Below are 27,379 nucleotides of genomic sequence, written 5' to 3' on the forward strand. Positions count from 1 at the left end.
GTTTTTCTTAAAAAATGAAGTGTATGAAAGTTCCATTTGTATTGAAATTTAAAAGAGGCCTTTTTATCAAGCAATCTAAGTGAGCTTCATCAAATTTTCAAATATTCACATGTTAACCTGAAAATGCCTTCAAAAAACCAAGTTAGGCAAGAAAATTAGAGCCAAGGCCTAGAGTTGACATAACAAGCACAGTTTTAATTGTAAAAAATTTAATTGCTAGTAGTTAAAAACAAAATCTAATCACATTAATAAAGTCCTAGTTTGGCCAGTCAATTACAAGTAGGTGTCCAGATAAGTCTCACAAGCATATTCCAGGTGGGCAGTTACCATATAGTCAGTCAGAGATGCAAAGTTGATCTATATCTGATCAAAAGTACCTTCTGTTCTGAGAAAATTATGATCAGCGCAGATAAACATACACACCCGTTAAGATTTCGATAGAACCTTATATTTATTACACTTCACAATTCCAATCTCTTAAAATGGTGGCCTCAGGAAAAAACTGCTTTGGCAGGCAATTGCAAAGACTCCTGCGGAGAGGAAGTGAAAAAACTGGGCATACAAATAAGGGCTGCTGGCACGTTCAAAGCGCAGGGGATAGTTCACAGAGCAAAATGCAGTCCTAAGTAAATGGGTTTCAGGCAATTTCAGTGTTAAGATAACATCATTAAGAGTAGAACAGATTGTGCTCAAACCCTGCTGTTTATAATTAACACATTGCTTCCAAATACTCCAGGGTCTCTGGTAAATAGTCCTCTGCTCAGATCCACCCAGACCAATCAGAGTATTTTCATCGGATGCCATGCTGGGCCAGCACCTGTTTGGACAAATCCAATAGAGCCAAAACACTCCTCTCCCTGGCCAGCTAAGTGATGGATGAACACAGCTTGGCTTAGTCACTGTCACAGTGTCCATATGTGAAGCTGGGAAGCTTGTTTTCACAAGAAATCATACAAGTATTTTATTATGTCGAAGTTCACCGTCCTATAAACAAAAACACAGAATCTGTTAGTATCACCATTGCTGAATTGCTCAGGGCAATGTGTATTTAGGTTTGTAAAAACACCTAGGAATATTCACAATTAATGCTTCCCAATCTGTTGGTGCTATGACATTGCACATAACACTGATAAATTTGATGCCAATTCTTTGAAATGCTATTAGCAAAACAAGATCTGAATGAAGTTTTTGCCCAGGCATTAAATGTTTTTTTTTTATCTAAAAAAAAAAAACAAAGTTCAATCAAACTGTATAAAGACTCTTTCAATTATGCCAAAGAAAGTTGAAATTTAGTTTGCCAGCTACTTGTTTTTTTTGTCTAATAAACAGGATAAAGTAATTAGAGATGCAAAAGTATTTAAATCTTTTGTGCTGCTGAACATTGTTTATCATCCAAACCACCTGTTTAAGCATTACATACTGCATAGCTCATCTGTCCTCATTTATGGTGTTCATTCTTTCAGTCTTTTAACACTAGTTGACCTGTGTATGCATTGTAGCTAAATCTGTAAAATTCAAGAATGAGATTCAACAGATAGATCGTGAATGTGTATTTTTGTACTCTGATGGCAGGCAGAATAAAATAGCAGCGGCGAGAGACATATAATTATTTTCTTTTCTCTAAACTCATTCTTCACTACAAATATTCAGACTTAGAGTTTTATTATTTGAATAAATGATCAAAATAATTAGATATAATGATCTAGCAATAAGTATAAAATGAAAGGCTTAACATATTGAATGCTGCAAAAATAATCGTCCATATGAGAGTAGCATGTTAAAGATTTGCTAATTGCATCTCTTATTTATTAAACCATCATCACTGAATGTTTTGGGCTATCATTTTGTAACTTAAAAAAAAAGTTTTGGCACATCATTAACACAAAAGATACTTTAAAATAGCAGATAATGGAAACTATTTGTGAAAAAGTATTTAGCAACAGTTTAAGTGAAGTGCAATGGTGACAGTGGTATTTAATAGGGGACAAGGAAGAGCCAAAGTACCTTAACCATTTGACTGCAATGCTTTCACTCTAAGGAATGCTAACCTTATCAAACAGAAGGATCATGACCAAAAGTAATTCTTATAAAATAACTGGCACCAAAACAGCTGTTAAAAAAATAATGGCATAGAAATGAAACTCATAATATCTTAATATTTATTTTCCAATATATTCTTTTTTGCTATATATATAGCTTTTAGAACCCAGAAAATTTGGAGAGAAGTATAGATGATAGAACAGATTCTTGTAATAACTGAATTGCCCTTTTTAGTTGAGCCTTGTGGTAGGGGGAGAAAGAAAAGTTTTTTGAGGTATTTAGGACATGGCAGATGCTTTTCTATTAAAAAGAGAAGGAATTCATGTAATCACATACCTATAGACAAAACGATAAAACTTATTTCCAATGTCAAGGACCAGTAGGTAAAATGGATTTAATTTTAGGGTTTATTTTCGGTGTGCAAATACACATTGAGCAAAACTAAAGCTTCAGAGGATTAAAAAAAGTAAGAAAGGTAAGCAATTTTAATGTATTATTGATGAAAACAATTTCAATCTTAAGGAAATGTTTGAATGTTAACTAGAACAGCTAAATCCATTCCCTTAAGAAATAGACATTTGTCAAGGTAACTGAAATTCCTAATTTCTTCCACTGTAAGTGATCTGTCCACTCATCTTAGCAGATCATCTTCCACGATATTGGCAACTACAGGAGAATTTAATAATTTTCAATATTGACAGTATCAAGATGATATTAGGCAGTCAAATTCATAGCAGGCTAATAACAATCCAACTCTTATAAGAAGGATGGATTAAGAAGGCTTAGATCAATTTATTCTTGGAGAAAGTTTTGGTTTGTAAGGGAGAAAATGTGCTTTGCAAGTACTTTCTCTAACTCTTGTTGGCTTTTCATGTCTATCAAGTTCACAAAGAACAACTGTTTCTCCCTTGAAGAATGCAATGCATATTGATTTATTTGGGGGAGGCGATTGATTTCTTTTTTTAAAGCAAACATCATAAAAGAGTATGATAGAGAAAAAAGTCAAACAGTTTTAATGGTGATTTGCCTAGTGCTATTTAAAAAAACAAGAATTTAAATGATTTGAAGATAAGCTGAGCACGCAGTTTTAGGATATCAATCTAGTATCTTTCCTTTATACTCCAGGTTTCTTTGTGTCTTTTTTCTAGGACCTGTTTTATTTCTTTCTGTCTCTATATACAGACTATCCAATTTTTCAAAATAGTTCATTTGATAACCTGACATTTTATAATGCTGAAGTGAATACTGAATCATTTTCTATTACTTATTGCAACTTAGATATCTAAAAGGCCTATAGGTTTTAGGAAAGCTTCAATGATAACATCTTAATTTCATTCATTAATTCATTTGTAGCATACTTTGGGTAGGCATTTTGGTGGTTAATGTATACAAGCATAAATGATAGACTATATTCTTTTAATTTCAAATGAGAATTTAGCATTTTGTTTTTCCCCTTTTCATAACCATGATTATGCAGAGGCAATCCAACATTATTAGATAATTTGTATTCTAAAATTCATACTTTCCTAGGTAAGTGTATGTAAAAACTTGAATGTTTTCCTGTACTATAACTTTCCCATTAAAATTCTCTCCCTTCTTAGGGAAAATTTTGAAAAATTTTAAATAAAGGAAACTCTAATGGAAGCAAATACACACTGAGCTTTATAATTGTGCAAAATCACTGTTCACTACTATAATTAGAAAAAATGTTGCCACAAATTTTGAAGCCCATTAAAAACATTGACAAAGCAGATCTTTTAAAAAAATCATTTCAATGAAAATATGGTCCTTTTTGGAGGTGGGGATAAAGAGGACTTAGAGTACTAATACTATTTTTTTTAAAGGGCTTTTTAAAAAAGTCCTACTGCAGGCAGCTGGGTGGATCAGTGGATTGAGAGCCAGGCCTAAAGATGGGAGGTCCTAGGTTCAAATCTGGCCTCAGACACTTCCTAGCTTTGTGACCCTGGGCAAGTCACTTAACCACCATTGCCTAGCCCATACCACTCTTCTGTCTTAGAACCAGAGAAAATATGTACAAAAAGACTTCCACAGTTCAATCAGGCAATACATATAATGGAAAAAGCACTAGATTGTCAAAAACCCAGATTTTAATTCTAGATGGCCAGTGGCTAGTTCTGTGACCTTGGTCAAGTCATTTAGCTTCTATGAAATTATTTCCTTATCTCTAATGAAGGGGACTGGATTGGATAATTTCTAAGGTTCCAATATAGCTCTAATGCTCAATTATTCTATAGCACTCTATTAAGTATTTTCCACCCCTCCTATTACACTAATACATAATGATTACAGAATGAAGTAGAATAACTTGCTTCACAATGATTATTACTTTTCCTGGTCAAATAAACGAGAGACTATTTCAAAGATTGTTGGGGGGAAAAAAACAGTAAAAAAGAAGACATTTCTCTTCATTTATTTAATGGTGAGATTTGTTTTTATGATGTTTACAGAAGGTGATATAGAAAGTGTCCCTTAACAAACTGAAGGGCTTTTCCAATAAAAGTTCAGAAACTAGGGTCTGATTCTACCCAGTGACAAGTAACTCAATTTGGGCAGTGAGGCTCAGGAGACAGTGCTGACTCTGGAGTTTAAATCCTATCTCTGACACCTAAAAACTATGTGAGTTTGGCATGTTAGAACCTTTATAAACCTCAAGTTTCCTAATCTGTAAGAGAGGAATAATGCCATCAATCATGAGGAATTTGTGAGGATCCAATAAAATGTAGATTGCAAACTAAAAGTGCTATATAAATATTAGATACTTTTGGTATTATTTAGTTGTTCATTTTTTGAGGCATGTTTCTTTTAGTCAGAAAACTAAACCAGAAATCCTTCAGATTTTCATAAAGAGTTAAATGTATTTTATTGTTATTGTTCTAAATTTTGTGATAAATTAGGCTTAACATTATGCCAACCTAAGCCAATATATCCCTATACCATGCATTTCAATTTGAAGATAGAAACTACTATGAGACCTAAGTAATAAATTAAGTTGCATGATACACAAAAAATGCTAAAGGAATGGAAAGGGAACCAGAAAAAAGTAACATTTTTATGACTTTAGATGACAAAAGATGTATGCTATGCTCCAAGGAGGTCAATGGTAGAACCATCTCATATAATGCACCACAAATCAGAAGACAAAGAATGACTTAAAAAACAAGTATGACTATAAAAAAAAGAAATGTACCTGCATTTATAACCTAAGGGCAGGGGAGAACTAATCTCTTTTAAAAAAAGTGATCTCTTAACATATCCCAGTGATGCTGGCATTAGTCAAATCATCCTTATATTTCTCTTTGGAAGTACTTTCAGAACCTGTTTGCAAGCCATACACAGAAAACTATTTTAGGGTCCTATTTCACGTCTGATTAAACCAGCATTACCCATCCTAATTGTCCACCCTATTTACCAGACTTTGCTGTGTGTGTGGCTTAACTTTTAGCTATTTTAAAAAGTCAAATACACACTCTAAATGTCAAACAGATGAAGACTAATGGATAAAGATTCAACAGACTGAAGAGAAGTAAAAGAAAAAAGAATGTGCCATGGGCTCTGGGAGTATTCTCAAACGTGGTATGGATTCCCACCTGCATGGTTCTTTTCCACTACTAGTCAAATGAGCTCTTCTCTTTAAAAATAAATACTATTAAATTTATTTCCACTTCCATAAGTTATGTTAAAGTCTATTTTGAGCTGACCTTGCAATAGCTCTGACAAAATCTAAAGACACAGTGCATTTGTACTTGGGTCCATCAAGCTGGTCTTCATGGCCAACCAAAGTTAACAGCTGAAGGGTCACAAGAGAGGTGATCTAGAAATAAGAAAACATCAAAGTTTTAATTTCTTTGAAAAGATGCATTGGTAGCATTTTCATTCATAATTCAATGTAATAATTTAAAAAATCCTTAATAAAGAATCTAAAACTGCAAGGAAAATATGATTATTCTGAAATAAGTCATACATTCAGAACCCTATTTAACTAACAGAACAAGCATCTTTATTCTTGAGGAACACTTATTTTCTTTTCCATTGAACAAAATACTTTGTTTCATTAATGACTCAGAAATATGAGCACTGCCCTTTTAAAATGAGAAATCAAAACACTTTCCCAAAACACATAAATGTTTTTTGAAGTTTCTATCCAAATACAGCAAAAGATCAAAAATCTATTCTCCTTGGGATTCAAACCATGTGTGGTCTTTGATTTTTCTCCCCAGTCTGAAGAGGTAGAAATGGGGAGTGAAGGGGGAAAAGTACCAATAGCTAAATAACCTGTCCCATCCCTTTCCCCTGGGTTGGTTTTACTTTAAAATTGAGTACTGACCAGTCAGTCAGGAAAATAGCCCAAGGCTTGGATTTGCCACAGATTAAGGTTTGACAAGTCAAAACCAAATAGTATAACAACATCCATCTCACAGGACCATCATCTAAAGGATTACAGCTTGAAATCCAGGAATGATAGGTGCTCCAAGCATTAAAAGGCTTAGCTCAGGCTCATTCTGTACTCACACCCAAAGTTTCCATGCTGTGGACCAGCAGGAGACACAGAAAGGCAGTGGAAAGAAGTGGAAATGCATAGCTTTGATGATCTGCTATGTGATCTTATCCAGGATTGCCTTATCACAAACAATTCAACATAAGAACTGGTATAAGTTACATTAGCTTATTCATCTAAATTGGGAACTAATATGGCCCACTTCGTAGGCTAGCACTAACACATTATAGATGTTCAAGAACAATGAACAAAGCAAATTATTTTGGTTGAAAAAATTGAAGGCTTTTAACAACTTACCAATCTTATCAATTTCTATTTGAACTTTCTTTTGATTTAACAACTACTAATTTGTCTTTTTATTAAATTTATTTTTGTAAGAGAAAAATATGACCTAAGACTGCTGTTTAATCAAATATCTATTCAGCCAATGAAGAAGCATAATACTGTTATTACAGCTGCTCTTTTACACCCTAGTGCACCATTATTAGCTAATCACTCTTGTGCTTGCTGCTGGCTCCTTATATTTAGGGACTACCAATGAAACAAAGTTATATCCTCTAGAAAGAATGGGTTTGAAGGTCATAAAAGCTTCCAGTGAAATACTGTTTTAACTCTTAATATAACTATAATACACAATTTTGAAAATTACTTTTGTTGGTTCATTGTAAATCTTTTAGTATTGTGTTAATACACATATCAGACAAAAGTGAAAAATAAAGAATATTCAAAATTTAGGAACTATTAAAAACTAAGTCTTTTATTTTTGAAGAGGTAGAAAGTAGTTTAATATTCCAAACAGTATTCATCCAAAATTAGTTCTATATTGATGAAACAAATAAATTACAACTTTCTGCATCATATCTGGGAGTGACTTTGGATCCTCCAGTTCATTTCCTTTATTTTAAAGGCAAGGAAATTAAAGAGAAGTAATTAAAATGAGTTGTCTAAAATCATGCAGCAAGTTAGTTGAATAGCCAAGATTTTCTACAATCTAGATGTTCTGATTCTTAACCCAGTGATTGTTTCATTATAAATGTTTTTTTCAGAATAGGTATTTTTATTTACCAGCAACTTTGGATGTAAAAGCTAATCATCATCATAATAAACTATTTCTATCTAAGTTCTGTCAGACATAAAGATGAAAATCAGATACATGGAATGAAATCATCACTTCTCATAAACAACTTAAATTATAATGAAAGAGACAAGTACACATACATATACATTCATACAGAACAATTATAAAGTCAAAGTAGTTAAATACCAAGTAGCCTGAGAAGGAGGGCACTAACAGCTAAGGGGCATCAAGGAAGACTTTGTGGAAAAGCTGGTACATAAACTACATCTTGAAGAAAAAGGGATTTTATGAACTGGAGGTGTAGAAGGAGCATTATTCCAGGCTTGGGGGATGGCAATCGCAAGGACAAAATGATAATAACAAGCACTGGCACTAACATAATATTTTAATGTTTTCAAAGCCTTTATATACGTTATCTCATTTTATCATTAGCTGCTTGTCAAAACGCTTGCTTATTAAAGGATAGATCATTTAGCTAGTAAATAACTCCAGCGAGGTCATTCTTATCACAGGTAAACCTCAACTAGTGTGTTGGCAAGGTAAATAAATGAGTAAGAAACTTGAAATAATTCAATTTTGCTATAAATTAGTAGATAAGAGATTATTATTAGCTAATCTAAAGTTGGGGGATGAGCTATGGATTTAGATTATTTACAAACTCCCTGATCCTTTCTATCAAGAATTGGCTCCAGTGATCACATTTTAAAAAAACAGCTCAAGAGAAATAAATTCTGTGCCTATGGAACTATGGCAGCCATGTTGATTATATATATTAAACAGAGACAAAAACTACAGACCTTCCCCTGAAGCATTTTATGATCTACTTGGTGGGAAGAAACATGTAACTCTAACATGAGTTATAATGTGACTTAAGACTCTTAAGAGTCAAGGATCATAGCCAGGAAGGGAATAATGGAGGCAGCACCTGGGATGTGCCATGAAGGAAGATGATTTCAAATGCTAGGGATAAGGTGAGGGGGAAGGAGGAAGGGAAAATATCTATTCAAGGCCTATTAATGGTGTGAGCAGAAGTACAACAGTAGGAGGAAAGACCAAGAAGTAAAAAATAGTGGGGGGCAGGGAAGGGAACAAGCATTTATGAAGAGCCTACTATGTATGTGTCAAGTGCTTTACAACAGTAAAGATGGGCTAAAATAAAAATGCACAAAGGAGAGTACTGTGGAAAAATGCTGGAAAAGTAGACTGAATCAGATTATGGAGGACCTTGAATGTCATACTAAGAAATGTGTATTTTGCTAAGTCAGCATCTATCACTGTGCTGTTTCATAAGCAGAGCATTTAATTTTTAATTTCTGAAGCAGTTTTATAATTAGGAACATTTTATTGTAATAATTTAGATATGAATGTTTATATTAAAACTTTAATAGATCAATGTTTTTATTGTTATGCTTTAAAATCATAACATGAGACTTGAAATTAAATGCTCAGTGTGAAGTTCCATCTTTAAGGTAGTAAATACTAGGTAAATCCCATTTTAATGTTTTATTGATTTGTCACAAACAAGCCACATTTATGCCCAAATTTAACCAAGTTGCTTTTACTTGTCTAAAGCCCTCTGCTCCTGGTAGCCAAGTGTGTACAGATGTTACACAGTAATGTAACCAAGGGCAATTTGAAAATCAGATGTCATTTGGAAAACACATTTCATGCAAAATTACCACCCAGGACTAGTCTCATGGAATTAAACTCAATGACCCCAGAACAAATTATGTTAACATAAAAAAAAGCTGTCCTGAGAAAATTAAATTGTTTATATTTTTACCCTTTCAGAAATCAGTGAAAACAAAAATGACAGAAGTGGTGCCATGAAGCCAATCAATATGGTGTATACTCCCTAAGACCATACGAATTATATGTAAAAAGAGACTTAATAGAAGTATGTGAATGTAGGGTTTTAAAAAAGGAAATATCTGAAACCCTAAGTAATTTTATAGTATAGGAAATAAATCTATCAGAAAGTCCCTAACTGACTGCTTATCAATGAGATCACTGTTTTAAACTGAAATGTTTATATCTAACAATTTCATGGTTAGATTTTGTTTTCATTTTTTAAAATCTTGTTCTTGTTTCCTTCAAAATTACTTTGCTATGACAATTAGAGGAATTTTGAAAGGTAAATTACTATTATTTCCCTGAATTTGGGGTCTAAGAGACTCGATGGAAGATAAGCAGAAATCTTCATGTGTACTATTCTTTTGTTGGCTCTGACTTAGTATGGGATTTCTTATTTGGAAAAGTGTTTAGCTTATGTGTCATTCATGAGGAGAATTCCAAGGATCCATGATGTGATCACAATGAATGGAAGGGAGCTTAGAAATCATCCTACTCTAGAACTCCTGAAGTTATAGTTCAGAAAATTGTTCAATAAGGTAAAATTACTTGTCTAACATCAAACAACTAGATGGTTAAAGGTCCAACACAGACCTCCAAAAATTATTAGTAAATGAGCAGTTGAGGAACAATGGACCAAAACTGGGTTTTCACCATATATTTACCAAGTGTTCACAAAGTTCTTAGAACTGTAACAGAAAATCTAGACTCTATCTTTGGTTTTGCTCTAATTGAAAAATTAGTTCAGGTAAACTCTTTCTCACAGAGGCTTGCTCAAAATCAACAGAATGGTAGGATCAACCTACCAATAAAGGAGTAAGTTATTAAAATATTAGTATGTAAGTGAATTTATTCCACACTTTTGTAAGGTGCAATGGAACTCAAATATATGCAAATGGCAACTATTCAAGGGGCTATGGAAGGTCAAGCCCAGAAATGCACTGTTGGTGGGGCTGTAAACTGGTCAAATGATCAGGAAAGAAATTTGAAACGATATATCAAAATCATATATTTTGACTCAGTGATACTACTGAGATATATTCTCCAAAGAGATCAAAGAACGTATGTCCACAAGAATGTTTATTGTGGCTCTTTGTTGCAGGAAAGAATTGGAAACCAAGTGAATATCCAGCAACTGGGGCTGAATAAATTGTGGTATACAAACATAATGGAATATTATTTTGCTCTAAGAAAAGATTCTCAGAAATCTAAGAACACTTGCATGAACTGATGCAAAATAAAAAGCAGGGTAGCAATTACCCAAAAGCCACAATGTAAAGAAAACAACTTTGAAAGACTACAGAATGATGAATGATGTAGTCACCAATTGTGATTTCAGAATATTAATGAAGAATATCAGTTGTGCCTAAGTAGAGAGGCGATAGACCAGAGGTGCAAATGAGACACATTTTCAGGCACTGCTAATACAACCATTTGTTCAAAAGGAGGGCTACTGAAAAAGAAAGTGGGAATTATGTAATGACAGAGTATTGAGAAATGGCAGAGATGCAAAAAAAAAATTCATTATGAACTTAAGAAAAACAAAACCTTCAGATATCTAATAATTTACAGTTCCAACCTTCTTTGTTCCCCATACAATGAAATATTCATGTTTACTTATGGTAGATGAATATCATTTTAAATTACAAAAAGAAATAAAAGTAGTAAGGTATGTGATTTTGTAGTCTGGTATACTCCTAGGGTGATTAGCTGGCATGATGGATAGCATGTTGGGCCTCGTGGCAGGAAGACATGAGTTCAAATTCAGCCTCAGCCATTTACTAGTTGTGCGATTCTGAGCAAGTTATTTAACCCTATTTACTTCAGTTTCCTCATGTGTAAAAATGAGTTGAATAAGGAATGGCAAACCTCTCCAGTATCTTTGTTAAGAAAACCCCAAACAGAGTCAGGTAGGTCCACACATGATTGAAATGATTGAATGACATTTAAGGGCAGCTAGGTGGTATAGTGGATAAAGTGCTAGGCCTGGAATCTGGAAGAGTCATCTTCCATGGTTCAAATCTAGTCTCAAACACTAATTGGCTATGAGACCCTAAGCAAGTCACTTAATTTTTGTTTGCTTCAATTTCTTTATTTATAAAATGACCTATGGAAGGAAATGCAAACTACTCCTGGTTGCTAAGAAAATCTCAAACAGGGTTCATGAAGAGTCAGACAAAACTAAACTGACTGAATAACAACAACAGCAAACTATAATTATGTCTTTCAGGACTATTTCTCCTTTAGAATCTAATTGCTATTGTACTTCTGATTCTTGATATAAAAAAAAAAACTTAATACATCTCAATCCTTTTTAAAAAAGCTGTTAGATGATTTAAAAATCTTTGTACCCAATATGATCTTCCCTCAGTTCCCAGATTTCTAATGTAAATATGTTATGGTCAGTGACTAAATTGGAACTATTATCTTCAAGCAGGGAACTTTATTGATAAATTCATGATTGCCCTTTAGAATGTCTACTAAAGGCCAATTCTTTGCTTACTCAATTGACAATATTTATCAAGGAACTACTATGTGCTAAGCATGGTGCTAGGAGCTGGCAATACAAAGACAAAAATGACCCATGTTTTGTTCTTAAGGAGCTTATATTCCAAATTAACACCATGAACATTTAAGACACTGTATGAAGTTTGATTCCTGTTAGAAAACTTATGAAGATAGAAACTTCTTAAGTATAAGCACTGTTTGTTTGTTTTTTCCCTTATGACAAATAGCAGTAATTAATCAATGAAAATGAATTCAGTTGAAACTCCAGGTCACAATTTTTAGTATTTGGCCCAAGACATAAGTATATGGCAGGGCAAAGGGTAGATATAATGTGACTTTTAAAATAAGTTAAAATGGCAAAAAAGGAACAAAATATAATTTATAAAATGTGAATAGTGAAAAGAATAATCAGAATTTACCCGTTGTCACTATGTCATTTTAACTTTAGTGTCTGATCTTCAGACCTCTTCAGGAATTGTCCTAGAGTAAATACTAATTAAAATTGGCCCCAAAATGTCTAGTATGGTTGCAGTTATATGGAGCAAAATAAAAGGTCATGTGTAAGGACGTCTAGCTGAGGGGCTCCAAAAATGGTCCTAGATTCTCTCTGCCTAATGGACTTGTATCTACCTTGGATTATGGCAGTAGAAATAACATAGAAAAGCTGCTATAAAGCTCTAAATTTAAGAAAGGTGAGACTGACCAGATGGGTCCATAGTTACTTTCATCATTTTAATTATCTTATACCACCTGGAAAAAACAAAAACTAGTATATCTAGCCAGTTTTTCAGACAAATATTTTAATTAAAGTTTTAGCCAAGGGAATTGTTAATATGGTGGAGGTGCAAATGAGATTTTCTGGGAGTTTTTATTTTAAAAGCCATAGAAAAAAAGCTGTTTGAGAAATGAATAATCAATCAATCCATTTAGATGGCACATTTATTTAAAGGAAAAATCTAATCCTAACTATTCTATATCAGATCATAGATCAATTTGGATAGATGGGTTTTTAGGAAAAATGCATGAAATATTAGAACAGACCTGGAATCCTTAGAGAATCAATTAATCAACAAACATTCTTAAGTGATATATATGTGCCAAATACTGTTTTAGCCTCTGGGTATGCAAAGACAAAAAAAGAAACAATCCTACCCTCAAAGGAGTTTGTATTTCATTGGAGGAGATAATATAGGTACATATGTGTGTGAAATATAGGTAATGGAGGAGGTATTAGATAGAGAGGTTGCAGGACTTGAGTTTTGAAAGATATGGGATTCTAAGACACGGAGGAGAGGAAGAAGTGCATTCTAGGCACGGAAATAGAGTATGGAATACAGTGTGTGGGATGGTAATCATGCATAAATGATACTGAAAAACTGCTTAGGATTAGGGATTAAATGAAATCATTTACTGTTAAGATAGTGCTTGACCTCAAAGAACTTATATTCTTAGAAAAAATTATTCTAAATTTAATGAAAAAACAAAATAAAGGAATATTTCTATATAGAAAGCAGAATAGAAAAACATCATGCATATAAATGGTTACTTCTGGTCAGTTTCCTTTTGAACATCCTTCAGTTCTCTTCAGTGTATTTTTAAATATGCTTCAATGACCCTTCTTCCTTTAAAATCTTAGCCCCATGTTCCTCTATTTATCCTCACCCAAATCTTTTCCTCTAACTATAAAAAAAGGCAATTCTTATAACAAATAAGCAAAGTCAAGCCAAAAAAATCTGCACATTTATCATGCCACCAAAATGTCTTAATCTCTGTTAGCAGGTGAACATGCAGATTTTCTAATTCGTTCTTGAGTCTTGGTCATTGCACTCATTAAAGTGAAGTCTTTTAACATTGTTTTCCTTTACAATGTTATTACAGTATAAATTGTTCTCTTGATTCCTCATTCAGCATTAATTTTGCCTTGCAATAATATTTAATTATTCATGTCATAATTTGTTCAATCATTCTCAATTGATGGGCATCCCCTTTCTTTCCAGTTCTTTGTTATACAATAAAAAGGCTGGTTTAAAAATTTTTTGTACATGAGCCTTTTTCTTTTCTTTTTTAAAATCTTTTTGGGGTTTCTCTGGACCAAAATATATGTAGATTAATGACCTTGGGGCACAGTTCCAAACTGCTTACCAGAATAGCTGGACCAATTCACTGTTAATACAACAAGGCATTAAAGTGCCTGACTTCTCACAGCCCTTCCAACAACTGTAGTTTACCTTTTTTGTCATCTTTTGCTAATCTAATAGCTATGAAATGGAATCAGTTATTTTATGGTACATTTCTTTAATTATTAATAATTTTGAGTGTTTTTTCATATGGTGTTCTTTGTAACCTTTGACCATTTACAAATTTAGATTTTCCTTAATGTCACGGGGAAAAGACAACACACTGAAAAAGGAGGAAGGCATGGTTTGGAAATGGTCAGAGGGTGACACAGAAGACTGGTTCCAGGCAAGAAAAATCTAAATCTCATGTCCTAGAGCTCAGGAGATCCTAGAAGAGTCCAGGTAAAGTTGGAGAGAGCTGGCCATAGGGCAGTTAGTATGACTTGGAAATGCCCAAATCATTGACACAACCACACCTGTGCTTTAGGAAAATTGTTTTTACAACTGTTTGGAGGATGGATTGGAGAAAGGAAAACCAAAGCCAGGCCAATATGGATACTATTACAATAGTCTAGGAAATAAGAGATGGGAGATCTGAACAAAGATGCTGGGCATGAGTAGAGAGAAAGAGGCAGATGAGAGGTCTTGTAGAGACAAGATTTGGCAACTAATTAGTCACTCTCTTTATAGTTAAATAAAATGTTTGAAGCTCAAAGAAGTGAATTGATTTGCCCACTAGCTAATGTCCTGTGCTTCTTCTTCCCCTTTGAACTAAACAACAGGAAAAAAAAAAACACATTTAGTGCCCCTCTTCTTTCTCTCACCTCACTTTCTTTTAAACCCCTTGCAATGTGCCTTCTCCAAAATTACCAGGGATCTCTAATTGACAAATATTTTACTGCAATGTACCTTACCTGCACTCCCCAAACCCTTAGTTGTAAGAAGTTTGAGAATCAGTGGGGAGCCTTTCAAAGGAAAGGAAAGACATGCAGAAGAAAAAAAGAAATTTAAGAGAACTACTGAAACATTTTTTTTTAAAGTGCACAGAAAAGAACAGATAAAATTTGAAAGGAAGAACAGACAAACAGGATAGTCTTGAAGGTAAACAGCTAAATTTATTGTATACTTTTTAATTAAAAATTCAACTGATATGGAAAAAATCCACTATTTTATGGACAATCTTCTTTTGGAGTTCTGGTTTACATAAAAGTGCTTTTTTGGAGGAGTGACTGTTAAGTTTAAAATAAAAAAAAAAAGAGGGTTCCTAGGATGCAGAAAGTGGTAGAGACTTTCCCAGAAAGGCATGACCTTCACCCACTGAATGGACCCAACTGGGCCTCTTATTGTACTAATCATAAGCAGAGCCACTCTTGAGAAAATGGTCCTTAAGAGGCTTAGCAATTATTCGGCTCTCTCTCTCCATCTTGAAGGTAAGCACCACCGATGATGTCCCTCTCTCTCCTTCTACTAGTGGAACCCAGCAAGCTGAACACCAGGAAGCACAGCAATAAGAACCTCAAAGAAAGATTGCCCTGACTCTTGCCATCTTTTCATTTGTTCTCTACAATTAGAATCTTAAAACTTCAACTTTCTTTCCAGTCATACTTTTTCAACCTTGGGGCAAATTTGAATCCTAGAACAAAGTCCCATAGCCTTAACCTAGTTTCTGGCTCTGAGTTGGAGTGGGGAGAAGGCAAGGGGGACAATGCTACAGAAAGTCTGATATGAGACCCAACTATATCACACTATCCAGAATATTTATAGATGAAAACTGGAAGGAAAACAGAAATAGCTTTGTCAGAATTTCTATAGTGATCTATTCTCATCATTGAAGAGAATGGAGTCACCAAACTTGGAATCAAACACGAAGAAATGGAAATGGCACTTAAGTTGTCAAGAGAGGCTGAATTGGACTGAATACATACAAAAGAAACCTTCACTTTATGTATTTCATGATACAGTTTTGAAAGCACTCAGTAGTGCTCAGTTTATATAGATACATATGCACATTATATATACATATATATAAATCAAAAGGAAGATACTGAAAGAGCTATGGGAAAAAATCATGGATATCTTACCAAAAAATATAATTGATAAAAAGCCTAGCAAATACTGACTCACCTACCTGCTTTCTCATTCCTATAACATCTTTGGTAAAAAGTTCTGTCTTAACATTTAGGGGGTCCTTGAAGAAAGCATAAGCCAAGTGAGCTTTTGCAGACAACTTTAAAGTTGTTTGTAATTTTTTAAAGAATTCTGGAGTGTTGAAAAGAGGGTTGAGCTGAAAAACTGAGAAGCAGTTAAGTGTCTCTCTGGGTGTTTGCTGGAGGCTTTGCTGCCAAGCCACTTGATGGATTACCTTTACCTGTCCTTCCTGCTAAGTCGTGTGTTTCCTGAGAAAGATCCTTGAACTGAAGCTAGCATGACTCAACATCTTGTCTACTACAGCTATCAGTGAGTTGGAGATCTAAGTTCATCCCTGGACCCTGCCAAGCTTACCACAGCCTAGTACCTTAATATCAACTAAGGGGGGTTTTAGTGCAGAATTATCTAGAGCAGGGACTCGGAATTTTAGGTAATTGAGATGAGGAGTAGTGTAGACCAACTCTGTGAAGATGAAGACTCTCCTTGAGCAGATATTTAGATACTGGGGACTTTAGTTAGAGAAACTTAGTATCAGGGTTACCCTATCTCCATTTCAACCTTTCCCTATTTAATTAAAATACTTTCCTAGTTACTGAGTGGTCTGTGTGTTGATGTCAGATCAGGCTCTGCCCTGGTTTGAGTTTCTGTTGGCCTTTCCACCCACAGTTAACAACCTGATGCTGGCCCAATACAATTCATTCTATGCCATCCCCCAAACAACTTCCCTAAAACAAACAAGAGTAGGAAGAAAGTTATTTGTCCAAGGCTCTAAGGTCCCAATGATGATAGAAAAATGTTGGGAAATTAGAATTTAGAAAAATGAGGCATTGGTGGGTCAGTCCACTCAACAAAAATAAACCAATTAAAGCATTGTTATTTACTAAATTACAAAAGTTAGGGAAGTCACAGACTGTGCCTTTATGGAACTTAAAATCTAGTAAGGGGGCATACAGAAAAGTGCTATGTAAAGTAGAAGAGAAAAAAGTCATGTTATCAACACCTTGGAGAAAAAAGCATTTGAGCTGGTCTTTAAAGGATGTGCAGCTACTCATGGGAGGAAAGGGCACCCTTTGCAAAGAAGAATATGAGCAATGTGTAGTGGGTATGGGGCTAGTCCAGTTTGGATGAACTGTAGACTACTGTGAAGATAGGATTAACTCTCCCCTTGTCTATTTTTAGCTAATTAAACCAAGAACTTAAAGTATTCCAACTTATGAGGTACAAGAGTTCACAAGTCAGAGAGACCAATATGGTCTGGGATAGCATTCCTTTCCTGGAGTTTGGAGTGAGTGGCTAAGATTCCTGCCTTGGTTTTGGAGGAGGCTGTGTTGGTGGAATTTGGGCTGAGGATTACTGGGAAATCCACATGGAGATAGGGACTTAGGGGAAGCCCCTACTAGGCCGAGCTGGACTTCACCAGAGAAGGGTTGCTAGGCTTGTTAGGAATCTGTCTCTTTATCTACATCTTATGCTTTCACTCTTTCCACTTTTTTTGTAAATAAAAGCTAAAAGTCATTTACACTTAATTTATAATATTTAAAATCAGCAACCACAATGTTACTTTATAACTCTCATATTTAGTAAAAAAAAAACCAAAACAACCTTTATTTAAACATTACACTACATAGTGATAAGTAACATGAGAAAGTCAGGAAAGAATGGTGCCAGAGAGTGAAAGGCCTTGAATGTCAGGAAAAGGACCTTAAATTCTCATCCTGGGGATGAGAAACCAATGGAGGATTTTGTGGAGAGCTCTGATATGTGAATACAATATTCCAAAAAGAAAAAGAGAGCTTTAAGAGAAAAAAGCCCTCTTGATGCAAAGATAAAAGCTGGGTATAATCTCTGAAATGCAAACAAGGAGATAAGAGAAACCTAGAAAAGGTAAAATACATTTGGGTAATTGGAAGGGTCCCAAATGATCATCTAATGCTTAAATTCTAATAGGCAAAATAGAGACAATTGTCTTTTTAGGATTTCACTGTCATCAACTGTAATAAAGTAAAAAAAAAAAGACAAAGTCTTAGGAGTGGATTTGCTTTATTACAATGGTTTTATAATAGAAAGAAGGAAAAAGAGAAACCTTAAAGAAATATTAGGAAAGAATTAAAGAATATGGAAAAATTTATTACTTCTCACAATACAAATGTACCAAAAGAGTATTTTTTAAAATGGAGGGGAGGGTGGGGAGAAATAGGTATCTAAACCTCACTTCAATCTGTCCTGGGAAAAGGAGGGCTTCACACACATATAGGCATATACAAACAAAGAGAAAAGTCTGGGACATGAAGAAGAGATAGTAAAATTGGGGAGCAAATAGTTACGAGCAAAACAAACTTCATATCAAGAGGACAGCTTTTATAACCAGCCAAAATTGAAAGCAAAGAAAAATTGGAAGCTAGATCTTGGCTGCATAGAGCAGCTATAATCTATTACAGATAATTAATAATTATACTATTCTCACTCTTTCACCACTTTGTTTTTCTTTGTAATGAGGGTATAGGGGAGCAAGGAGAGAAAAAGGTATATGAAAGTGAGGGAAAAAAACCACAGTAATAACAGTTCATGGGATAAAGGATGGATTTACTCACAAGAGAAAAACAGAAGGGATTAGAAAGCAGAATCCCACAATATGCTGTTTATAAGGAAATGCATTTGAAATCCAAAGACTCACAGAGTTAAAATTGAGGATTTAGAGCAGAAATTATTATGCTTCAGTTAAATCCAAAACACCAGGGGTGGCAATAATGATCTCAGATAAGCAAACAGTAAAAACAGGAATGGCTAAAAGAGATAAGTGGGAAACAATACCAATATTGCTCATAAATGTGTATGTATTTCTGTACACCTAATGGCATATAATATTACTTAAAAGGAAAAGCTAAATGAATAACAGGGACAAAGAAACAGCAAACTATAATAGATGGGAACCTTAATGCGTCCCTTTGAAATCTAAATAAGCCTAACAAAAAGATAAACCATAAAGATGTTAAAGAAAAAAGAATTTTGAAAAACTAGATATAAGATATCTCTGGTAATGAATGAATGGAAACCAAAGGGAGTATACATATTTTTAAATTTTACAAAGAACCATTACAAAAATATATTATAATGGGCATATTAGGGCATAAAAATAAAACCCAATGAACAAATGCAGAAAAGCAGAAATGTTATACATATCCGTTGCTGATCTTAATGTAATAAAAAACATAACCAATAAGGGGAAGTTGAATAAAAGATTTAAGTTTAAATGGAGGGTGCTAAATGTAATCTTAAAGAATACAGGTCAAAGAAGAAATTATAGAAACAATGAATAGAAACAATTCAAGAAAATGATGCTAATAAGATAACATAATAAAACTTCTGGAATGGAAAAGTTTATTTTTAAATAGTACATCAATAAGTGGAAAAACAGAAAAATGAATTGGGCACATAAACAAACAGAAAAATAGAGTGTTTCCCAAGGTCATAATGGTAATACTAGAACTGGAATTGTTTTTTCTAAAGGGTGAGAACAGGCTTATATTAAGCCCACACATCTCTTTGGCTTCTCTCATGACTCACAACAAAGGTTTTCTGTGGTAGCTGAATGAAAAGGATTAATCATAGATTTGGAACTGGAAAAATCTCAAACTCTTTCATTTTATAGGCAAGAAAACTGAGATCCAAAGGGCTTCAGACTTGTCCAAGGTAACAGGTATTACCTGGCAGAATATGAAATCAAAGCCAGGTTCTCTGATCAAATGAAATATTCTACCATATTATAGTAAGGTGTTAGGGAAAAAGGAGAAATTGAACTAAATACTTTTTACACACTTTTGCCAGACAGTGGATGAGAATAGAATCTAAGGCAACACTATTTCAAGGTAAAAAGACACAGCAGGAAACAGTTGATGGGGTGAGATTAATAAGAGTAGATGGTAATATCCTTAAGAGAGCAATAAATAGCAATCCATATCCCAGAAAGCTAGTTCTGGAAATAATCACTATCTTCTGCTATTTAGCCCTACCTAACTGTTGCCTTCAAAAATGCTGGCTACTTTGTGGCTTTAACCACATTTTTCCCCGTGTGCAGTAGGTCTTCTTTTCATCTTTGTTAATTTTAGTGTAAAATGGTATTTTTAATGTTACTAGGCTACCTGCTTCTATAAAAATGTTACACTTTATGCTACACATATATAACATTAAACAAGTGATAGCAACTAATCTAGGGAATGGGTTGGTTAAGTGAACAGACTGAAAACATCAGGAGAATGTTCAGAGAACTGATGGATAGAGTGAAATGAGAAAAAGCAGACAACTAAGGAATCTAACCCCTATTGAGTGCAATGGCAAAGAACTCTTTGGAAAACTGAGTTGGGAGGACTGACCAGATCTGGTGAAGGGGGATGGTGGGGGATACTGAGAGAAAGGACTGCCCTTAAGAGAAAACCTAGTTCTGAGGAAGAATCATGGAGGAAATCTCATAATTTAAAGTTCACCATATTGAACATAAGTTGAAAACTGAAAATCTTGTTGGAGATGTTTTATAGACAAGCCCTTTATAAAACTAAAGAGTTATGTTCATATCAGGCAGTTAAACAAGTATCATCTCTGATCACAGTTGAGCCTATGGAATTAAAGAACATAATACTAATGTCAATCAAGATTTGGGATGAATTTAATTCTTCTAAGCAGAGATCCATCTACTGATGCAGAGACATCTACAAAAGTAGAATTCTAATAGCACTTAGAACTTCATATCAATTTTTATGGAGTTAAAATTATTTACAGAATTAATCACAGAACTTCAGATTTAGTTATTTTAAGGCCCCTTCCTTTGTAACAAAGAAAAAGTTACAAAGAGTTAACATAGGGGAGAAAAAGGGAAAAGGACCTATTTGTTCAAAAATATCTATAGTGGTTCCTTTTGTGGTAGCAAAGAACTACAAAGTTGTGAATCTCCATCAATGAGAAATTGTTGAACAAATAGTAGTATATAATTGTAATGGAATACTATTTTGTTCTAAAAAATGATGAGCAGGATGATTTCAGAAAAAACCTGGAAATACTAAAATGAACTGATGCAAAGTAAAGTGAACAGATTCTGAACAATATTGTACACAGAAATAGCAACATTGTTTGAGGAATAAGTGTGAATGACCTAGCGATTCTCAGTAATACAATTATGATCTAAAACAATCCCAAAGACTAGTGATGAAAAATATCTGAAGGGGCAGCCAGGTGGCTCAGAAGACAGACAGGGATTTATGGTCTCAGACAATTCCTATTCTGTGACCTTGGGCAAGTCATTTAACTTCAATTGCCTAGCTCTTACCACTCTTCTGCCTTGGAACTGATATTTAGTATTGATACTAAGACAGAAGGGTCTTTAAAAAAAAGAAAAAAGAAAAATGCCATCTATCTCCACAGAAAGAACTGAAGGAGTCTGAATGCAGAACAATTTTTTCCCTTCCTTCCTTCCTTCCTTCCTTCCTTCCTTCCTTCCTTCCTTCCTTCCTTCCTTCCTTCCTTCCTTCCTTCCTTCCTTCCTTCCTTCCTTCCTTCCTTCCTTCCTTCCTTCCTTCCTTCCTTCCTTCCTTCCTTCCTTCCTTCCTTCCTTCCTTCCTTCTCCATTCCTTTGTTTGAGATCTCTTCCACAAAATGACTAATGTGGAAAAATGTTTTACATGATTCCACATGTAAAATTTTTGTCAGATTACTTACCATGGGGGATGGAAGCAAGGTGGAAAGAGAGAATTTGGAACTCCAAACTAAAAATAAACTAATGTTAAAAACTGTTTTTATGTATAAAGGGGGGAAATATATATATACATATCGTTATGTTAAAATTAACCTTGAAGATTTTATACTAAATTTATAAGTATTTATTGGTAAATAGAAAGACGGAAGTAAGGTTTCTGGCCTAATGCAAAGTCCCCAACTGCAGTTCTAAGTCCTGGATTTGCAGCCCATGTGGTCCTCATCTGTGGCTTGCCAGTGATGGCTTACATATATAGCACAGGCTTGCCAGGAAAAGATCTTTTATAAGCCCCCCAAAATGGCAGAAAGCATGCTTCCTTGTTTGTCCTGGATTTTACCTTGTCCATGATGTTATACCTACTCTGCTTTTGATTGGACAGTCTGAGTCATGTAATGCTGCCAGGCTGCTCAGTCAGAGGCCGGGATTTCATCCTACTGTAATGCGCATGTGCCAACTATGAGTTACATCTTTATGTTAACTTCACAGAATGTTTAAAAAAAAAAAGACATGAAGGGTTGAAAAAGCAATGTTGAGCAAGTTTTATACTACTTTCTAGAGCATTGTCTCGCACCTTTTTACTGAAATGAGTGAAATATGTTTCATTGTCTGTTGTCTAGGACCGAGATTTTTCAGAGAAATTACTCTGCCTTTCAATTTAATTTTAATTTATATTATAGTAGTAATTATGTTTAGTGTTCTCCTAGTTCTGCATCAGACAAATGAGTCTTCAGACTTTTATCAGAAACATTTGGTGAAAAGATTTTGAAAGGTTAATTTTTAAGGTAATTTTTAAAGTTTAAATTTAAAAGGCACTGAAAAAAGCCCTTCTGATTCCTTTAAATCAAGGAATATTTTTCAGAATTTCAAGTAATGATTTAACTCTAACAATAGACAGTGTATATCATGGAAATGCTCACAAAATATGAAGGCAAAAGAATTTTTTAAAAATCATTTACCACAAATATTAAAAACTCTAATAATTGAACTATTAAAGGATCAAATTCTAAGAAACAAAAAGTATAAATGCCAAATTGCTGTGTTCCTATTTATTGAAGAAGTAGGACTGTAAGAAAGAAATGCGAGTTTTCTAATTTCGTTGGAAATCAATTATATTCTTTCTTTTTTTAGTATTTTTAACCTATGAAAATGTATTCTTTTGTTAATAAGTTTCAAATTTTAAGGGAGTGCATACTGCTCTGCACAGCTGCTTTACTTGCCTATTAATCTATGCCAGGCTCTGCTGCTTCCAATTCAAATGACTGAAAAGCAACACAGTGGGGTGGATTATCTTGTTCAAAGTAGGAATCTAGAAAGAAGGCCTAAACTAGAAGTAAAAAAAAAAATTACTTATATCCCAAATTTTGTTCTCTTTCCAATTTTCCCAGTCCTATTTCTATGGAATTCTCAGAATAGAAACCACTTGAAAAGCAATTTTGACTCTTTTTTTTCCCCTCCTGGATACAAGATTTATATAATATTAATTGAATGCATTTTACTTAAAATAACTTAATTCAAACTACTTACTACAAATACTAGGCATTTTTTTTCTGTGAAAACTGACCATTATTCAAGCACTTCTAAATAAATCACAACTCTTCTTGTATGCAGAATACTTTTAGATATTCAATGTTTAAATGAGGCTATGCAATATTTGCTTAATTAATCTTTGCTCTATTAACAGTTATACCAGATGTACTATTATGTTCTTTGTTCTCATCTAAGTGGGGGATGAGCTGATTAGTTATCTCTAAACAATAGGAGTTCATGTACCACAGTGAGGATTTTTTCCCCCTTAATCTGAGAGGCAATCACTAACAAGCTTCAGCTGGAAATGCTTGTTGTAAACACAGTGTGAACCTGCTCCTGGACCAATAAATGATGTTCCTTCTGTTAACAGAAGCAAAGCAAATCAATTTTCAACTGTAATTAATTTTCTACCACTCATTCTTGTATTTTCATGTTCCGTATATTGTCAAGTTTTTCTGTCATAATCTTGTAGCCTTACCAAATACTAAGCGTTGAAATATATATAAAATTATAATAATGTTAAATGATTTAAGTAAATGAAGTCTTTTATAACCTAAAGAATATCGTACCTGACCTAATTTCAGCATCTTATCATTTTATCTGTCCATAGAGGCTTATCACAATTGAGGGTTGAGGGAGGTGGGGAGGAAGACATATATGTAGGGGTCACTGATAGAGGAGCTCAGGCAGCACTTACTTAACCGACTGGCATAGTAGAACCATGGGAACGATGGTTCTAGCTTTAATCACTCCCAGGAGGTAGCTATACTGGTAAGCTATTGTGGAAGTACAAAGTATAGCTTTCATTAACCAAAGCTATCTGGATTTAACAACAATTATGCTTTTCTCCGCCCTTCTTCACAACATAGGTACAAGTAAGAGGGGGTCATCCACAAGGAAAGAGAGGAACTACTACTAACAGTGCAGCCCAGGCTTCTGCCAAAATTTTGCCTCCTCACTGGGACTGGGACAGAGAGGAATGGTGTAAAGGTCATGTGCTTCCCAGGATTAGAGGTTTCTTTAACCATGATTCACATAGCCTTTTAAACTATGATCTATACCAAAGAATAATGAAAAGGACAGGATAAAGTGGCTCCTGCGTCACATCTTGATCAGATTAGTGGCCTCCATCATGTGACCTTGTCCATAAGTATTGCCATCAACCCTGCTACTGTCCTCATGTCAATCTCTTGGAGCCTGTGCCTTTTCTTTTGTGTTCTGATCCCTGGATATCTTCTTAAATGACAAGTTTCTCCTCATGTGAATTTAAAAGGTACCAATAAGACCAATAAATACCATAAGTGTACCAAATAGTATTTTAAGTGTTTTATACTATGGTGTATCAAAGTTAAAGTATAGGGTTATTAATTGGCCTAATTTCAATATTGTTGTGTATCAGGGAACAGGAAGGTCCAAAGAGAGAGAGAGACAGGAAAATGGCCAATGGAGCAGTCAGAACATACACAATATGTATTAAGTTCTTTGAGTTTTGTAGTTACACCTGTGGCATCCCAAAACAATTAAAATAGTAATAAAGACCACTGATTGCAGATCGTCAAAACAGACATAATGATGAAAAGATCTTAAGTATTGTGAGAATTATAAAAATGTTACACAGAGAAATGAAGAAACATATTGTTGGAAAAATGGTATTCATAGACTTACTTGATACAGTATTGCCACAAACCTTCAATTTGCAAAAATCACAAGATCTGTGTACAATAAAATGAAGTATGCCTATAGAGTAAATTTTAAATTTTTAAAAATCTTTGTACTTTCCCTATTGAATTTCAACATATTATTATGAAGTCATTGTAATTTCAAGTCCTGATTGTTTCTCAAAGAGAAACTGAAGAGAGTTAAGAGTTAGCACTGCTGGAATATAAAGTATTATAAATAAGCCATGTGGAAATTTCTAGATAACTGAATCCATTTATATAGTAAAACTTATTTTAAAAATCTTGGAAAGTTATCATTCTAAAAAAAAAATCTATCCTACATTTTCCTGCATTCTTAAAGTTTCTGAATCTTATTTATGACAGCAGTATAGATTTTAAACATTACACTTTTACTTTAGTTGCTGATTTTTCATTATATATTACTTTACTCATTTAAACAGTTTAATGCCTAAGGTTATATTTACTGTCATGGCTTACATTACATTTTTGCATGTGAATATCTGTATGGCCCATCACCATATTACTACCACCAAATCTTATTTTTAAACTCTTTCTTATGCTTTCAAGACAAAATGTGCCAAGTAAAGTAAAATTTACAGGCACTGAATACATTTCCTACAAAGTTATGAATATATATTTATATATATGAACAATATATTTGGTATATTTATTAGAAACAATCCTTGGCACTGAGAGTGGTAGCTATAAAATATTGCCTAAGGGAAAGAATAGTTACTGACATAGTATTGTTATAGTGAAGTTGAAAGCATAATTTATGTAACTTTTTTTTCATCCCTAAGGCATTATCTTGCATGTCACCTTTGAATTATGGGTCCATTTTCTAGACTCCAGCAAAAAACAGCTCTGGAAAAAGGCTTGATGCACTATTATAATCACAAAGGGAAAGCTGCTATCCTTGAAGGATCTTGACATCAAATTCAGAAAAGGCTATAAAAATGGGTATAAATATTCTTTAAAACAAAATACAAAACCTTTTTTCTAGCTAGTGAAATAAAACAAATGGTGATGCTAAATGATTTGTGGTAATAGTTGACATCAGCACTCCACATATTCCTTAAATAGTGTTACTGTGTAGGGAGACAGGTCAATCCTTTGTATTCTTATTCATAAAGCATTCCCCAAATGATCTATCTAACACCCTCCTCCCCCCAACTGGAAATAGGCACTTTACTTAAGACAGGACTATAAGACTGTTCAAGTGTTGCCACAGTAACATATAGCAAAACCAGCTGTAGTGAAGAGATTTAGGAATTTAATTTATTGCACTATTGGAAACAGCATTGTTTTGGTGATGCTTCTTATATACTGAAGAAAGTACATGTCTCTATCAAGTAGCACTCAGTCTGATCTAGTCATTAAATAAAATGCCTGTTATGTTGTTTTTTTTTAAATGGAACTCCTTAATAATCTTATTCATGGTAAAGAGGAAACAATGGTAAGGTAACTGGAAAATAATGTGCCCTTCTGAGATTTATGTATTTAACAGCATCAAGTTTTTGGATAGATATTTTTGGAACCACTGAAGTACTACATGTGTGTGCATGTGTGTATGTGTAAATTCATTTCAATACTGAGTCCTAAGAGAAGTCCAAAGATTCACAAAGAGCAATGACTGCTGTCATTTAAAAATGACATAATATTATGGGATTGGTTTTGGGGAAAAACAATCCTTCCAAATCCTCCAGGCTGGAGATATGACAGCTCAATTCAATAAACATGTTAACGTAACATTTAGATACAAATCAGCTTAAGTAATCATGCTATGAAAGTCATAAGATGCTACACATTATCTTAATAATGCAAAAATCCTCAACCAAGTAAGTCAAATGCATGTTGAAGTTAGGGTGTTTCATTGAAAGCGTATGTGTGAAAAATTTCAAGGTAACATACTACGTTATGTTACTAAGAACTTTATAGTTTGATACATTATCTCCCTTGGTTCTTACATCAACCCTGTTTGGAATTATAATTTCTGAGAACAATTTCTCTTTATTTCATAAAAGTCAGTTGCCTTTTGCACCAATAAAAAACTGGGCCACAAAATATATAATGTGCAATCACATTTTAAAAAAAGCATTAAGAATTACCTTCTCCCTGCCTCAGACCTACGATTTCAATGATGTAGAGAAATTCCTTCATGGAAAATCCTTC

The 27,379-nt window shown here is 34.0% G+C and overlaps 1 protein-coding gene across 1 annotated transcript in view; it reads right to left on the reverse strand.

Annotated features, from left to right (window-relative positions):
* Window positions 1–432: 432 nt before the first annotated feature.
* The window catches only part of ORC5 (origin recognition complex subunit 5), an 88,877-nt gene continuing 61,930 nt past the window's right edge, over window positions 433–27,379 (reverse strand). Inside the window, exons 13-14 of the mRNA XM_001371395.5 lie at window positions 5,760–5,872; window positions 433–984 (exon numbers count right to left, since the gene is read on the reverse strand). Coding sequence (XP_001371432.1) covers window positions 939–984; window positions 5,760–5,872 — 159 coding nt within the window. The 3' untranslated portion in view covers window positions 433–938. The remainder of the gene's footprint in view (window positions 985–5,759; window positions 5,873–27,379) is intronic.

The sequence above is a fragment of the Monodelphis domestica genome, chromosome 5 (assembly GCF_027887165.1).
Source record: "Monodelphis domestica isolate mMonDom1 chromosome 5, mMonDom1.pri, whole genome shotgun sequence".
In the NCBI taxonomy this organism is placed as follows: Eukaryota; Metazoa; Chordata; class Mammalia; order Didelphimorphia; family Didelphidae; genus Monodelphis; species Monodelphis domestica.